This window comes from Phasianus colchicus, chromosome 1 (assembly GCF_987193195.1).
Source record: "Phasianus colchicus chromosome 1, bPhaCol1.hap1.1, whole genome shotgun sequence".
NCBI classification, from domain to species: domain Eukaryota; kingdom Metazoa; phylum Chordata; class Aves; order Galliformes; family Phasianidae; genus Phasianus; species Phasianus colchicus.
Window position 1 is genome coordinate 174,095,036 of NC_143436.1, and position 15,871 is coordinate 174,110,906.

General features: G+C 40.0%; 1 protein-coding gene across 3 annotated transcripts in view; it reads left to right on the forward strand.

Annotated features, from left to right (window-relative positions):
• The window catches only part of DCLK1 (doublecortin like kinase 1), a 231,611-nt gene that overhangs the window by 206,686 nt on the left and 9,054 nt on the right, over positions 1–15,871 (forward strand). For 2 of the 3 annotated variants that reach the window (XM_090133104.1, XM_090133092.1), the window contains one exon: positions 3,328–3,441. In XM_090133104.1, the coding sequence (XP_089989230.1) occupies positions 3,328–3,441 (114 nt within the window). Of the gene's footprint in view, positions 1–3,327; positions 3,442–8,936; positions 9,011–15,871 lie in introns of all 3 variants that reach the window. The other variant, XM_031615845.2, reaches the window with a different exon arrangement.

Genomic DNA, 15,871 nt, shown 5'->3' on the forward strand with positions numbered 1-15,871 from the left:
ATGCTAATAATCATCCATTTGGGTTTTTTAATTTACTTTTTTAATTCTTGTAAATAGAGATTTTGCGGAGCCTGATGAAGAAAATAATCTGAAAAACCCAGGCAGTTAAGAGTGAAGGTGAAAACTCAAATTCTGGACCAGACTTTAGAAGCTGCCAGAGGATTTCGGCTGCTCAGCTTCTCAGGACAGCACTTCTTTCAGAGCATCAGCTGTTCCGCGTTCTCAAAAATTCACGATGCTTTGAAGTTCCCAGAACTGAGCACCAAAAATCACAAGTCATCTTTAAAAGCTCTTGTCCTGACTGCTACAGATAAGATGAAATTCTGTGGTCCTAATCCGCTACAAGAAGTAGTTCATGTAGCTGGAGGTTAAAACAGGGGAAGGAGCACTGCTACCCTCCTTGGGGGCTGGCATCCTTCCCATCACAGCAACCTGATGAAATTCTTGTCAGGAATGTTTAGCCTGTTCTCTAGTTCTACAACTCACTCTGCTGATTTTCTGAATCTGATGTGTTGTTTTGTTGCTTTTTCTTACTTCCTGCCTTTTAAAACTGCAGAGCACCTTTTTTTTTTTTTTTTTTTTTTTAATGTAAACAGCTGTCATCTCTCACACTCGCTGTCTGTCCATTATATTATTGCTGGCCGAAGTGACTCCAGGAGCCAGCTAATCTATATTAGCTTATTTATAAAGTGTTTTGGAATAAAAAAAGATCTCTGGTAGACATTGGGTAGCACCAGCATTAACTGAACAATTTGATAATGGTAGAATAATTCCTGTGCATACCTATACTACCTCTTAAACTGAGCTAAAGTTTTCTTCTGAAAACTGGATCCCAGAGTATGTATCTCTGATTCATTGCCACTGGAACAGTGGGTGTGGTGCTTCACAAGTAAAATATTACCCCAGTTTTGATAACTGTTGTCTTCTCTGTAATTTAGCCTTTTGACAAGACAACATGAAACCTTGGCAGGCTTTCATTGTCCAGAAAGCCAAGAGAATGATTTTTTCTTTTCCCTCTGGTGTAAAAGAGATCACTTTATAGGCTTTCTTCTGGGAAAGGCAAGGTCGGCGGAAAGCAGGTTATTTTTAGGGGTCATGTGCTCCAAGCCAAGACTCCCCAGTGCTGGACAATTATCAGCTACTGGGTTGCATTGTTTTGTTTTGCAGCTGTGTGCACTTGACCATATTTTGCCAGCTGAAACATTTTGTTAAGGGGTGAGTGAGGGATCTCTAAACACAAACTCCCCAAACTAAATAAATTACAAACGCAAATCAACCTCCCTAAAGTTCCCATATGCTCACAGGGATCGTGATTTACTGCAGTGATTGTGTAACTCTTTAAGATCACTCAGAGTCGTTGTAAAGCCAGAAAAAAGAAGTCTGAAATCTCTCTGTATTCTGATCTTGTCTCTCATTTTTATGTACCTTGGTAGAAGGTGGACTTTGAAGAATTTCTCAGCTGCTGATAGCTGCATATATGAAGCAGTAGTGGATGGATATCAGATCCATGGATGACCAGACACCTGATGTTCTGCATATTCTGCATATCCTTCTTATTCTGCTAGCAGGGAAATCTCATCAGCCATGGCTTTTTCAGCTGCCACTCCTGCTGGTTCACTCTTCCCTGCTCAATCAGTCACACAGGCCTCATCTGCCATTTCTAAAAAGCTCCTTTTTTATTTTGGGCTTCAATTCAGCCTGCTGACTTGGGCAAACTGCAGACTCCTTTCTTTTTTCTAGGGTTGTGCTTCCATGTGGAGGACAGCAGATGGGTATAGAAGGAGCAGAAGCTGTCAGCTGTTGTCTGGGAGCAGGCTGCACAGCTTCTGGGCTGGGTCCCTCACACAGCTGATGCACACGGCAGCAGAACATGGCGGCCTCCTCTTGGCCCTGTAGCCCTGTGCTCACTCTTCCCTCAGTTTTGCTCAAGTTGATCAAATGTATGTTTTGGCAAGGAAAAAAAGGCCCGCACAGCTGGCTTCAGCCCTCTCCTGCTTTTCTGCATGTGCAGGAAGATGCATACTAGATGAACTAAACCAACCCATGGTGTGGGTCGTACCTCAGTGGTACATCCTGATGTTCATGAAGGCCAGGCCTCACCCGCACCACAGGCCTGGGCTAGGGCATGTCTCAGTTTCTACTCTGTCTGCATTGCCTCTCTCTGGGGCTCACTGAGCCACAGCTGGAGCTCTCACCCAACCCCACAGTCCTTCAGCATGTCACCTTGATGACTGCTAAAATAATTCCCATACGCACTTAGGTTATGGCTGGCTGGGGATGTCATAGGCAGAGCTTAGAAGGTGCCTTGTCTCAGGCTAGATTTTGACAAATAACTGGTCCGTGCTTGTATCAAACTTTCTCGAGATTTAAAGTCTTCCCCTCACATTGCTACAGTAAATCTTCCTTTTTTCTTGTATTAAAAGGTGGAATTTAGTCAAAACACTTCTGAACTTGGCATTTCACAGGGCTTCTGGAAATCATAGAATCACTGAGTCATTAAGGTTGGAAAAGACCTCTAAGATCACCTATACCAACTGTCCACCTCCACCAGTATTGCCCACTAACCATGTCCCTCAGTGCCACATCTCCACGTTTCTTGAAGTCTTCCAGGACCAATAACTCCATCATCCCTGTGCAGTCTGTTCCAATTCCTCACCACTCTTTCTGAGAGAAATTTTTCCTAATGTTCCTCGTCTCAGGTTAGATTTTGATAAATCCCCAGTGCGTGCTGGTATCAAACTCTCTCAAGATTTAAAATCTTCCCTTCACATTGTTACAGAATTTTTTTCTTCTTTTCATATATCAAAAGATAGGATTTAAGTCAAAACACGACACTTCTGAGCTTGATGTTTCACAGGGCATTTGGAAATCTTTCTTTGTGTCCCACCAAGCCAGAAATTTCTGGTTTCTGTAATCTCTTGGGTTCTTTCTGTGTTTGAGCTCACTATCTTTAAACACATTTGAAGAGTAAACAGAAGAATGAACAGGCCTGAGCTTATCATGCTTTGAGGTATTTATGTGCCTACAAGTAACCAGTCAGAGGTAGTCAATATCTAGTAGAAAGAATAATAAAATATTTAATGATCATTATTAATTAAATTAACCTAAAGCTTGTGAGAAAGATATTTTGTAAAGAAGAGACAGGCTGGTTTGTTATGTAATAGGATATTCATTCTATAAATACTTCGCACTGATCTGAGACAATGACTGACTCAATAGTTTTATAACATCTCTTTTCTGTATTGGTAGGTGCTGTCAGAATCACCTGACAATTCCTTTATTTTGCCTTTTCTCTCTGAAGTTTTGTTTTGCTTTGTTTCTTCACAGGATGATGGCCTTCCAGAGAATGAACATCAGCTATCAGTAGCTGGGAAGATAAAGAAGCATTTCAACACAGGCCCTAAACCGAACAGCACAGCAGCTGGAGTTTCTGTCATAGCAGTAAGCATCTGAAATACACAGCTGAAACACTTAAATATGTGCCCTCAAGACTGTGTGTGTTTAGGGCATGCCACCAAAAGAAACCAGAGAGGATCGGTCTTTAGGTAGCTCTAACAATTAATATAAACATAATTTGACTGATATTCTGCCATTGATTCTCCTTGTGAGTCACATTGTTATTTAATAGCCCTAGGAGATACAACAGTATGCACACTTTCACATTTTCTCAGACGGTTGTTGGACCTAACATTGATGCATGTAGATTCAATATTTGAACGATGGGACCATGGCATTTTACTTGGCAGCAGAATCATCACATGGATTGAGGCAGCACAGAAGTTGTAGCAGGACAGCAGCACTTTAAAATGAATGGAAATTACTTCAGAACTGTAACAGCGAACCCATATGGCAGCCTTAGCTTCTCTTCTTTGAAGACACCAAAGAGAGCTATAATGACTCACTTTTGCTGAAAAATGCAACCTTTGGTGTTGATTCTAGTCTAGCCACTTCATATTTAGCTGAGCATCAACACAGCACTGTTACATGCCAAAACTACATGCAGATTGCAGGCTGCTTCCCTCCAGACAGAAGGACATAATTGGATAGAGAGTTAATAGAGCTCCTTGTTGCCTTCTGTCAAACACTGCAGCTGCAGTTTGGATGTTCCAGGTTATAATGTGTTGGAGCTTCTGAAGCTAAGCTTGACCAAACTTTTGCCCAGCTTTACTGAAGTTTTGATGGCATCCTCAGCATAGCATACATCACATATGTTTGTATTTTTTGTCTAGAGATAAACATGTGCATTAGAGATACACGCACACAGAATATATTCAGTGTTTTATAAGATTATTCATACTAATACCATTAAATAGTGCACATCCTTTTACATTTTTGATACATCTGCCTGTGTTTGTAAGCTTTTCTTTATTACTCATGGCAATGTTAATGCTCCAAACAGTCACTAAAAGTAAGTGACACATTAAGCATAACCATTCCCATATCAAATTACTCAGTGTTCATTCCCAGCTTCCATGAATTGCAGGTGGTGTGAGTGCACATGTACACTTTCTTGTACCGTTTCCACTTTCATGTTTCTCAGCTCAGCCCCTCCAGTGGTGAGTTAAATCAGCATGAAGTAAACTTAGTTCAGCGCATGCAATCTGGCTCACAGGTGTGAACTGTTTGTACAGCAGAATGGATACTCTCTCAAAGTTACTTGGTATAAGTACTTAAAATTTCAAGCTGTGCCTCTCTCATATTTTTCTTTACTCTTTCCAACCCTAAACTTCCTCAGCATGGAAGCAAGTTGTTCCTCATGCTTTTCTTGGATTTTCTCAGTCATCAGCTAACATAGTCAGCTTTTTTATTATTATTATTTTCATTTTTAAGCAATAATACTGCAACAGCTGTCCCACAACTAAAACATCACATACCCATTGCTCATCTGAACTGCAGGTATGTTTTGTATAGACTAGCTGAAACCTTGTTCCTTTCGAATGGACTGCCAGCACGCTTGTCCATGAGAATTACTGCTCAGACCCTCCATGCTAATGACTTCAAAGTTTAGAAGCAAGAAATGATGCCTCTGTCCTCATCCATTCGTCGCCTCCTTTATTTGTTTAGCTTCCCCACAATTGTCTTTTATTTTGTTTCTTTGCCCCAATTGCTCTGCCAAGGAATTGTTTACAGCAGTTTGATAGCTGAGTAATGAAAAACGCACTGTAGTGAATCTTTCCACTGAAAAACATTATAAATCAGAAAAATAGTGTTTGCTAATTTACATTGTAATGGCTTTTATTTCTTTTTTAGTGTTTGGAAATTTAACAAATTATTTTAAGTCATCATCTCTATGGGTGAACATGATCCTCTAGCATGATGAATCCTGCAGCTTGGCCTATAAAGCAGAAATATTTTGAGTATTTTTACCAAATACAAAATGTGGCTTGATTAGGTTGTGTCAACTAATTTCTAAAATTTTGGAAGAGATGGGGAAGGGCAGACCTTTTTAGTATTTTGTTAGTGAAGAAAAGCTAGATGATTATAAGAATAAATCGCGTTTATTTTCTACAAAACTAATAAAACTAGTTAGTCAAAAGCAAAACAACAAAACCTTTAATTGCTGTTTCTGTTGTTTGAAAATGTATGTAATGCACATTTGACATGCATGTCATTAGGGCTTTACATTTGGAAATCTGCCTTTTAACTGTGCAATATCAAATATCATGAAAGTAAATCTTATTAACTAAGCCTGCTGTACATTTAGAATTTTCAAAGCATATACAGATGCTGCAACATACTGTTCAGCTCTAAAAACTTTCACTAAGTATATTTTCTACAAAAATATTGTTTTATTGTGCCTGCCTATATGTTTATTGTAACTTTTCAAGAGAGTGCTTGTGTATATAATATATAGAGGCGTTCTATATATTATGTAACACATCTGTGTCTGTGTGTTTGTGAAAATGTGTTAATATGTGCATATATTTATATAGATTACTGAATAGTTACAAGTGTTAGCATTATTTTGAGTTTTATACCTCTATTTGTGTACAGAGATAGCTAATCTGTGGTACTTAGCTCTTAATTTGTCCTCACACTGATATGCTACATATCTACTACCTATGCTACATATAATGCCTGTTTTCCTTTCTATTAAGAAGTAACACACCTCAGAGATCTCAAGCAGTATTTATCACATGCACCAATTAAAACTCGAACATGAAAACTAAGTTCATATTCCTCTGATACGAAAATTATATTCATAAGGATCTGTTTGTGGCCAGCTTGTTGAAGAGAAAGTAAAGCCATGTGTGTTTTACATACATGTAGTCTGGCTATTGCTTTCTTCAGCAGCATCCAAGTACATTGTATGGGCTCCTTTTGCTCAGGTTTATGTTTGCCCTGTTGATGTAGTAATACTCAGTAAAAGTTATCTGTGACTGCTCAGGGCAGTCTCATCAACTTTTCACACGTGTCCAGACTTTGAGCTTTTCCCCATTTGAAAGGATTTGTCAGGTTGGACACTACCAGGATGAACGTGCTGTGCATGCCTAGCAAAGTTCCTCTGCTGGTGGAACAGGAGATGATTTCTCAAACAAAATTAACTACATGGGCAAAAAGATTTTTTGGTTCAGTCATTAATGCATCATTAAAAGTTCTGCCAGCATAACTATGCCAGTTGGGGAAAAAAATCCCTTAAGCCAACATAGCTTTGCCAGCAAAATTTTAATTGGAAAGCCAGCTTTCAGAACAGCAATATAGTTAACAAGTCCCTGAAAACCACTGTTTCTGATGGGAGGGTGTATGGGAGAAAGATCACTATAGTTACCCTATTCTTGCTGTAAGCATTAACTTCTGGTCAGTGTGGAATACAGGCTGCAGGGCTTGGTCCCCTTCAGTCTGTGTCAGAACTACCACGTTACCACTAAGTTTGTGCCAAAAGGCTTGCAGGATCAGGTTTCTCCTACAGCTTTCCAATAGGAATAGTCTTTTGTAGCGATCGAGAGCCAAAATTATTTTTTAAGAGCACTTCTGCAATCTAGAGGTGTGCCATTAACTCTGTATATTAACTAAGCATCGTTCAGTTTGTGTTCCTGTCTGAACTGTTAAAGCTTTGCCTGTATGTTGTCACTTCTGTGCTTCTATTTTGGCCATCGTTAAGGCAGAGGAAAAAAATACTGATAATGTGACATTAAGGTTGTTTGAGGTCTCTGTCTTGGCAATGGGAATAAATTCCATCTGGAGACTCACAGGAATGGAGTAGGACAGAAGAGAGCTGTCTGGGAAGTCGGTGCAGCTCTCTGCCAACCCAGGGCTCTTGCATCTGCCGAGGGGAGGGCAGCAGTGGGTCAGTGCTGTGCCTGCTGCTGAGCATCAAGCAAAATGAAACCTTGCAGATGGCATTCTTAGCAGGGGGATTTCTTGGCTGATGTGGAAGAGAAGCCAAGTCCGGCCTGTTAGTTTTGCTTGGCTTAGAGATGAACCTGTGACTTGAATGTCACTTCCTATCTTTTGTTTGTGTTGTGGGCTCGTTCTGTATCACTGTTTTGTTTTTTTTTTTCTGGAATAATTTCCACACTGACTAAACTGTTCGAGCTCTTCCCAGACAGCTAACTCCCCCAGTTTTGTTTATCTTTTTAGCCATTGGATTTTAGAGCAGTCATTTTGATCTGCTTTTCAAGCCAAGTCTCTTTTGTGCATTCTGTAAGCAGTATGCCATGCAGCCAGTAGATGGCAATAGCAGACCAGCGTAGGTAAGCAGACAGAAAATAAACCACAGCTACAGAGTTCTGGTGTTTTTAAACAGGAAACGTCCTTTAACTCATTCTAAATAAGATGAAACAGGCATTGTTTTAACAGAAAGGATTTAATTATCAAATTCTACATTCGCAATATAGTCATCAAGAAAAACTTAAACTTACCAATAGCTCCTTGCTACCCTTTGAGGAGTTGGTAACCAGAAATGTGTCAAACTGCTTTCCTGAATTTAGAATCAAAAACTGTTACCAGCGTGGAAATACATGCCATGCTCTTAGTGGAGGACAAAATGACCTTTACTCTTCATAGGGCAAAACATGAAAAGCATCGCAGCTCCCCATTTCAAAGTGGGCAGTGTCTCTCTCAAGACATTTCCCCTAAAATCCTGTTTAACTCGGCTAAATGATGCCTCAGCCGTATGCTGTGCAGCACAAGAGGGTCAGAGAAAACAGCCTCTTTTCTTTGTTCCCATGCACATTATTCTGCTAGCGATAAACCAAACTTCAGACATCTCTACTCCCAAAATAATATCAGAATCACACTTTTCTGGACACAACGTTAAGTTCATTTCCATTTTGACTTTAATTGGTGCAATTTTGAACCTAATAGTTCCGTACTGTTATCTTTTTGAGCATGAGGTGTAAGCTGGAATGACAAACAATGCTATTCATGGCTCCGAGGAGCCCTTTCCAAGGTTAACGCATTTTTAGAAATGAATTACTGTGATTGATGGGGTATCAAAACCTGATTCTTTTCATCTTTGCACATTCCATGATTATGAAGCACTCTAATTTAAGCCTGGTGCAGTCTGTCTAGCCCGCTCCCTGTGATGGTTGCACTGCATTTTTGTAAATTATTAAGCCACTCCATTTAATTGCGAAAGATAATTTTCCATTACTGTTATGTGCAACTTAAAAGGGGCACTTCTGTCTTCGGAGGTAACGAGATATTGGTCAGACTTTTACATGAGTGCATTATGCATTAAGTAACCTATTCTGCAAACTCCGTTTTAGCCTGAATACATTGGCTTCTGATTTAGGAGGACAGGCTCTAGAGTTAGTGTTTTTTCCTTTTCTTTCTTTACTTTTTTCTTTCTCTTTCTAGCGCTAGCTGTAGGATGTTAGCTAAGTGCCTTCTGAACGCAGTAACTGTTACACTAAGCAGGGACGCTTGCTCTGGAGTCTGAGTTCTTTAGCCTAATGCTGATCCACTGAGTTGCCCCATTTCTCTCTGCTCAGCTGGACCACGGGTTTACCATCAAGAGATCAGGGTCTTTGGACTACTACCAACAACCAGGAATGTATTGGATAAGGTATGCGCTGGTGCAGCTCCCACAGTCAGTGTTTCCATGGCAACGTGCTGGCAGTCTCCATTCACCAGTTCCTCCAGTGGATAAACATGCTTTTTGATTTGTTCTCCGGTCCATATGCTGCTTTATTGGTTTCGTTTGAATCCTGATTGAGATGCCACACCCCCTCATTCCCTCTTCTCACCCATCCCTCACACCCACATCGCCAGCTTTCTCTCCATTGCACATGCTCAGTACCAATTCCCTCCTAGTTAAAAGGACAGTGTATACAGAAAACCCCGATATGCTGAAGTGTGCACCCCTATTGCATCTGCTTCCCCACTTCTAAGCACCAGGAGCAGCAGCAGGCTCTCAGCATATATCCTCCTCCTTCCCCACGGAGACGTGGGGCTATATACTGTCATTTTAAACCCACCGAACACAATCCTTACCTTAGATGGAACAATGCATTTACAGAGCAGAGCACTTAGAAACTCTCCCAAGTTCAATGAAATACAATGCATTGTATGTGCTGGTAAGCTTGTGTTTCTAACGATGCATTCTTTCTATTTTGTTTTTTAAAACCTTTCCGATGCCTATTTCTTTTTCTTTCAGTTTTTTTTTTTTTTTTTTTTTTAATATTGCATGAGTCTTCCGAATATATTTTTCCTCATTGTGTAACTGTGCCAGGGTTGTGTGAGCTGGCTTATCCCGTACGGTGACGGGGGGCTCGGGGTGGGGGGCTGTGCTGGAGCGGGGTGAGGAGGGTCCTGTTCCCATAGCCCACCCCAGGCCCACACTTCCTCCATCAATCAGAGCTCTGCCATTCCCATCCAGTGGTTATTCGCTGGCTTCTTTCCTCGTTATTACTCACAAGAGCTGGGTTTTGATAGCTAATGAGATTTTTATAAGTTTCTTGTGTTTTCTAACACTGCCTTTAAAGACTCATCTGTGAGGTATTCGGGAAAAAAACAGCGAATTAACCACATTTGAGAAACAGCAGAGACGGTTGCTGCGAGTGTTCCCAGTGAGGCAGAATCCCGCCCTCGGATCATTTCACTGCCTGCACGGGTCGGTTGGACTGCAGCACGGTTTCTTCAAACCTAGTGGTTCCCTGAGCACACACTGAGGATTAAGGAGATTGTGATATGGATGTTCTGGGGAAAGAAAGAAAATCCTACTTTTCGACCAAGAAGTGGAAAAGTCGTTCCTATCCATCAGTTAAATTTGGGCTAGCAGGAACGGAGAAATGTTTCCCCTCCAAGCGTGTAGCAGTGCCTGTAATTCTAGCCCATGGCACTTGTGTTCATGGCCATAAACCTACAGCAACCTGCAAAACATAAATAGCAAACCATGCTTTGTCTGTTTGTCCCTTGGCATCACGCTTTGCAGCCTCTCGTCCTGTAGCAGCGGACAGGGGAGACAGCAGCACAGCAGCTGCGAAGTGTGGGTTTTCCCTGCAGAAGGGGATCCTGAGCGCCCTTCTCTAGATAGGTGTGAGAGTATTGGGAGTACTTTCCTCTTCCTAAGGAAGGATGGCATTCTGTGTCAAGCAGGACTTTGTCAGACAGCTGCGGGTTTAATGCCTCCTCTGTAAAACAGAGGAAAACACAGCAGCTTTATCGCTGATCTGTCCTCCAAGAGGTTAACTGCTACCATGATCAGCTTACACTCCTTTTGTTTTTTTGCTTTACTACTTTTAACACCCCTCAAAAAAAAAAAAAAAGAGAAAAAAAGAAAAAAAAAAGAAAAGAAACTTCTTGAAGATCTGTCTTCAGGGGAAGCAGAGAACCAGAAGTGGGAGAGTCTCTTCTCGGATTGGCCTTGACTCAGTTTAACTGCTTGGCCCTGATTTTGAAACAAACCATATGTATGTTTGGGAGGTAAAGGGAAAAGACACCGATTCTGCAACGTGGTCAATAAATAAATGCTTATATATGTATTAAAAAAAAAAAAAAAGCCATTTGACTAAAGCAGTAGTAATGGCTGCCATCAGCATGCAAAATGACATATCCCTGAATAATGGGCTGGAGCAGATGGGCGATAATCTCCCTTATTCATACATAAACTGCTCTGTTTTCCAGCTGGGGGCAGTAACAACAATGTTTATAATTAGTGCTTTCTAAACAGTGCACCTAGTGTGCAAAGCCAAATTGGGAAAGCGGGGCTCATAGGCGTAATTAGGAAATGCTACAACAGGAGTAGCTGGGAACAAGCCCTGTTCTGTATCTGTTCCTTTTCATCTCCAAGAAACCAGCAACCGCTGCAGTGACCAGCATTGTAGTATAAATAAAACCATTTTGGTTTAACAATTGTTTACTTTTTAGTGGTAACTGCGAGCACAAATGTAGAGCATATGAAAGGATCATCAACTCCCATCTATAAAACAGTTAATTTGTCACAGGCCCGTGAAAATTAACCTGAATTCACAAGTATGGAGAAAAATGAAAGCAGGTTCAAGGAAAATGTGATTCTTCCTTTGTTAGTATTAAACTATTCATTTATTTCCCACTCCTTTGATCATCCCCAGTTCCTAGCAAGTCTTCTAAAATATCTTTTTAAAAGGCACTATTTCCTCCTTCAGTCAACCAGAAAACCTTTTCCTTCCTCAGCCTAAAAGACTTTTCCTATTCAAAGTGCCTCTAAATCCTAATATTCCAACTACTCATTTTACATCCTGTTTTATTCCCTGTCAGGAAGACAAAAAGTTCAAGTGTTTTTAAGTGATGGGACTTTTCTGAAGATACTAAAATTTAGCAAACATTGTGGCCAGTAGTAGTTGTAGTCAGTACGAGATACTCCTGGAAAACCTTTCAATACAAGGAAGATAAAAAATATAAGGGTCAAACCAGTAAAATCATTCAGACTCAAAGATGATAGGAGAGGCTGAGGTGTTTATTCTCGATAGCCAGGAAAGGCAGCTTTGGGGTGGGTGGCTAATGCCGGTGGTGCATTCCTGTGTTCATTCACCCCAAATTACCAATGTAAAGTCAAAGACAGCAGGTATTTATTACCCCTTTCTCATCTCTGAGCAGAGGAATTATATTTGGGATTTCTTTTTTTCCTTTCAAGTCCACCCATTTGCTAATAGATCACTTTGTAAAAGGATTACAAGCCATGCATTTAACTAAGATAATTTTCCTTCTGTTAGAACTTAGCAACAGTGACTACAAAAACTCCACGTGGAAGCTATGGCACCTGACTGTCCTTTTGAAATATCTAGATTTCCTTACTTACAAGGCACTTTTCTTTAAAATCTACTTAACAGAGGCTTTCAACACTGGATGTAGCTCAGACTCTTTGGCCTTTTTGGGACTAAAGTAGAATGTTAAAGGTGAAAGTATTTCAAGCTTTACTTCCCCTTAGCCCCAGGTGTTGCAGCGTCCTGAACGCAGCCTTCTTCAGCTGCCTTACCAGTTCCTCCCAGTGGCAGCATTTTGAAGGCCATACTTTCCATAACTCACCAACATTTTCTTTCACCCTGCCTGAATTTCCTTATCAGTTCAGGTTTATGTCGGAATCTTAACAATGTTTTAATCTGTTACTGACAAAATGACCTAAATTTTCTGCCTTGTCTGGAAATATCTAGAGAACACCAGGTGTGGGTGTACCTAATGTAAAATATTAGTATAAAATGTTAGTATATAAAAGATTTATATATATTATTTTAATATATTTACATATATTATATGAATCCTAAGAGAGCAAAATAAAACTCAAGAAATGTATGGGAAAGTCATTGATTATTTTATCTATGTAATAATAGTAGCAAGGAGACTGGTTACATTCTATGTGTAACGAAGCCATCAATCCTGTAGATGTGAATTCCTAAAATATTGGATTTTTTAAAATACAGTTCTCACTGTCCCATTTTGAAAAGTATCTGAATAGCTCGTTTGAAAATCCTTCATTCCAGTCTATGCTTGGTTCCTAATTCCCAGTACTTTGCATCTGTCAAGTTACTTACACCTGTCTCAAGTGGATACGATACACTTTCAAGTCAAAAGTTAAAAGCAAATGTCTTGACAGTGGGCAGAGTAGTTGGAATTAGGCTTGCTGTCTCTAAAGTGCCATTTTTAATGCAGTAAAACCCTCTGTAAACTTAATACTAGTGAAAACAGACAAACATCTAAACTCCTTTAAAAGCTCTTCTCCTGATCTGTGACTAAGAAAACCACAACTGATTTACAAACTAGAAATAAAATTCACCCATGCAAACAACTTGGCCCTAGGTCTCTTCCACGTGTAATTGAAACCAGCTGAGGAATCGTGTCTCCAAAAAGGGGGAATGTCAAAGAGTAAACACGAACTTAAATATAGCAATATGAATTCAGCAGTCATATGTGTGGGATACTTATCATGGTATTCACTCACCACTACAGTAAGAAGCATACATCAAACTGATTTGGTTTTCTTTCTTTTTCTTTTCATGTAAGCAAAATTCCATGCCAGAGGTTACATGGTGCACTGAAGCACTGGCCTTTTGCATTTGGAGGTTTAAGTTCAAATCCACTCGATGGATTTGTCCCCTCGATGTGGTCATTTGCACGTCTCCAAATCACCATGTAACTTGACTTAGTTATGGCTTGTGCCTGAGGGGCTACAAATAAATGTGTCTTTCACTCCTGGACTGAGGTGCATTGCGAAGTTTGAAGCACTCTCCAATAAGTGTCTGGAATCATGAATCTATTGTACATGTTCAGATGTATATATATGTGTATATATATATATTATATTACATATTATATATATATATATATATATATAACCGAGAAGCCAATGGAAAACAATATAAAAAAGGCATACTGAAAGGCTACCTGGTGTGGCCTTGTGCCCTTGCATTGTAAAAGTTGCTGCTATCACTTAATGGGCATTTTTACAGCAGGGAAATCTGCCATTACATATCTCAGCACATTGAGGTCACTAGCCAAAAGCTTAAGGAAATAGGGTAAAATTATCCAGGCATGAACGTTTAAATACATGCACACACCTACGTGTGTATAGAAAAATGCACTGGAAGGTAAAGACCAATGTTGCAATACATATGTCCATTTAATTTTACTCGCTAACAAAGCATCACAAAAATTGCAGACAAATTGCAAATATGTTCGTGCAGAATGAAAGCAAGTGAAAGGAATGGTTCTCAGATTAATGCATGAACAGCTGCATCCCCAGTTCCGTCTCCTAGCCTTTATGAATAATGTATGGACTAAGAGGCAAAATGCAACAATAATGTTCTTTTATTAATGAAATGAATGTATATCTATATTTGGTGGCCAGCAGTAAATTAAGACAAGTGAAAAGAAAAACAATCACTGCTTGCATCCATAAAAAGCAGTTACTTCAGTAATTACTGATCTGACAGGAAATATCATCCCGCAGCTAAAATAAGGTGCCTCCCTCTGCAAATCCCACACGTATATCAAAGCAGATGTCATTTTTGAATGTCTGTCCATAAACACGGACTTCAACCTTTTCCAAGAAGAAAAGAATTTGCATGGCTCGGGTGTCCTGCAACATCTTGAGTTAGAGGTCAGGAAAAAGATGATCCCAATGATAAAATCCTGGAAAAGCACTAGCTTTCCCTCAGTATTTAGATGAGAGAAGCAATGATTTTAAAATAACACCATTTTACTTCAAATTAAATGCATTTCCAAAAAAAAAAAAAAGGAAAATAGCTTGTTAACCATTTGGTACTGGGTGTCAGGATTACTAAATGTTGATGCAAAATACATTAGTGCTTAATGAAGTGCTTCAGACCCATCAGCACCAAACTATTAAAGGCAATCCACTTATCTGCTCCTGGATAAGAAGCTCTACATTTCCTCATATGGATTGTAAGAGGACAGCTGCATAGCTCAAATAAGAACACTACACTAACATTTTAGTTGCCATTACTATCATACAGTGCTCAAAGTTCTCACTCTCTCACCTCAAGCTGGGAGAAAAAATGTCAAAATGTGATAATGAAAATCTGGGCTTTGCAGCCCTGTGAAGCATAAGTGCACTTCAGATCCTCTTATTATTTATTGAAAGAGGAACTTGAAGAAATGCCCTGAAAATCCGTAATGGACCAATTCATGCCCTGGCGAGCCATCCAATAGTGAATAGTACATGAAATAATAAATCATTTAAATCAAGGCAATACATATAAGAGGTCTTTGTTACAAAAATAGCAATAATAGTGAAAATGCTGATTTTTTGAATGTGCCACATGGACAAGAGAGTACAGGAGGTGAGAGCTGCACTATAAAACACATGCAGTCAGTACGCCAGTGTATATTGTATCTTCCCTGCATTGCAATGCATTGATCTTTCATATTTTAAAATTTTCAGGGGCAAAAAGTAACCGACATCATTAGATGAAAAACCACCTTTGTGCCAAATGCCGAATGCTATACTGTACGGCAGTGTAACAAATGCCAGAAGTGCAAAATGTCACCATAACGTTGAGCAGAACAAACCCTATCTTGCAAGTCCAGAGGGAACTGTGACCGCTCTGTGCGTGTCCAGGACTGACCCGTTCTGTGGTTCTGACATGTGAAACCCTAAATGTTAGAATATGGTCTATGTAGTTTTGCTTGCACCAGATCAATAGTCCCTTCTTTGGCTCTGTGACCTCACACATCTTTATTTGATAAGCTTGTTGGGTGAGAAAGGCTCTGAATGTCTCGCATACCAGGAGAGGGAACACGTAATGCCATGGAGTCTGCAGGCACCGATGGCCTTCTGGATAAAGGCCAGTCAGAACCCATTCAGGGTGAGACTTCTGGTAAAAACGTGAAGAAAAATGTAGCCTCAAAAATATCACAAATTTCTGAAGGGTTAAGCAGTCAGAAATGCTTGGTGCTACAAACTGTAGCATATAGGTGCTGGATTAGATGG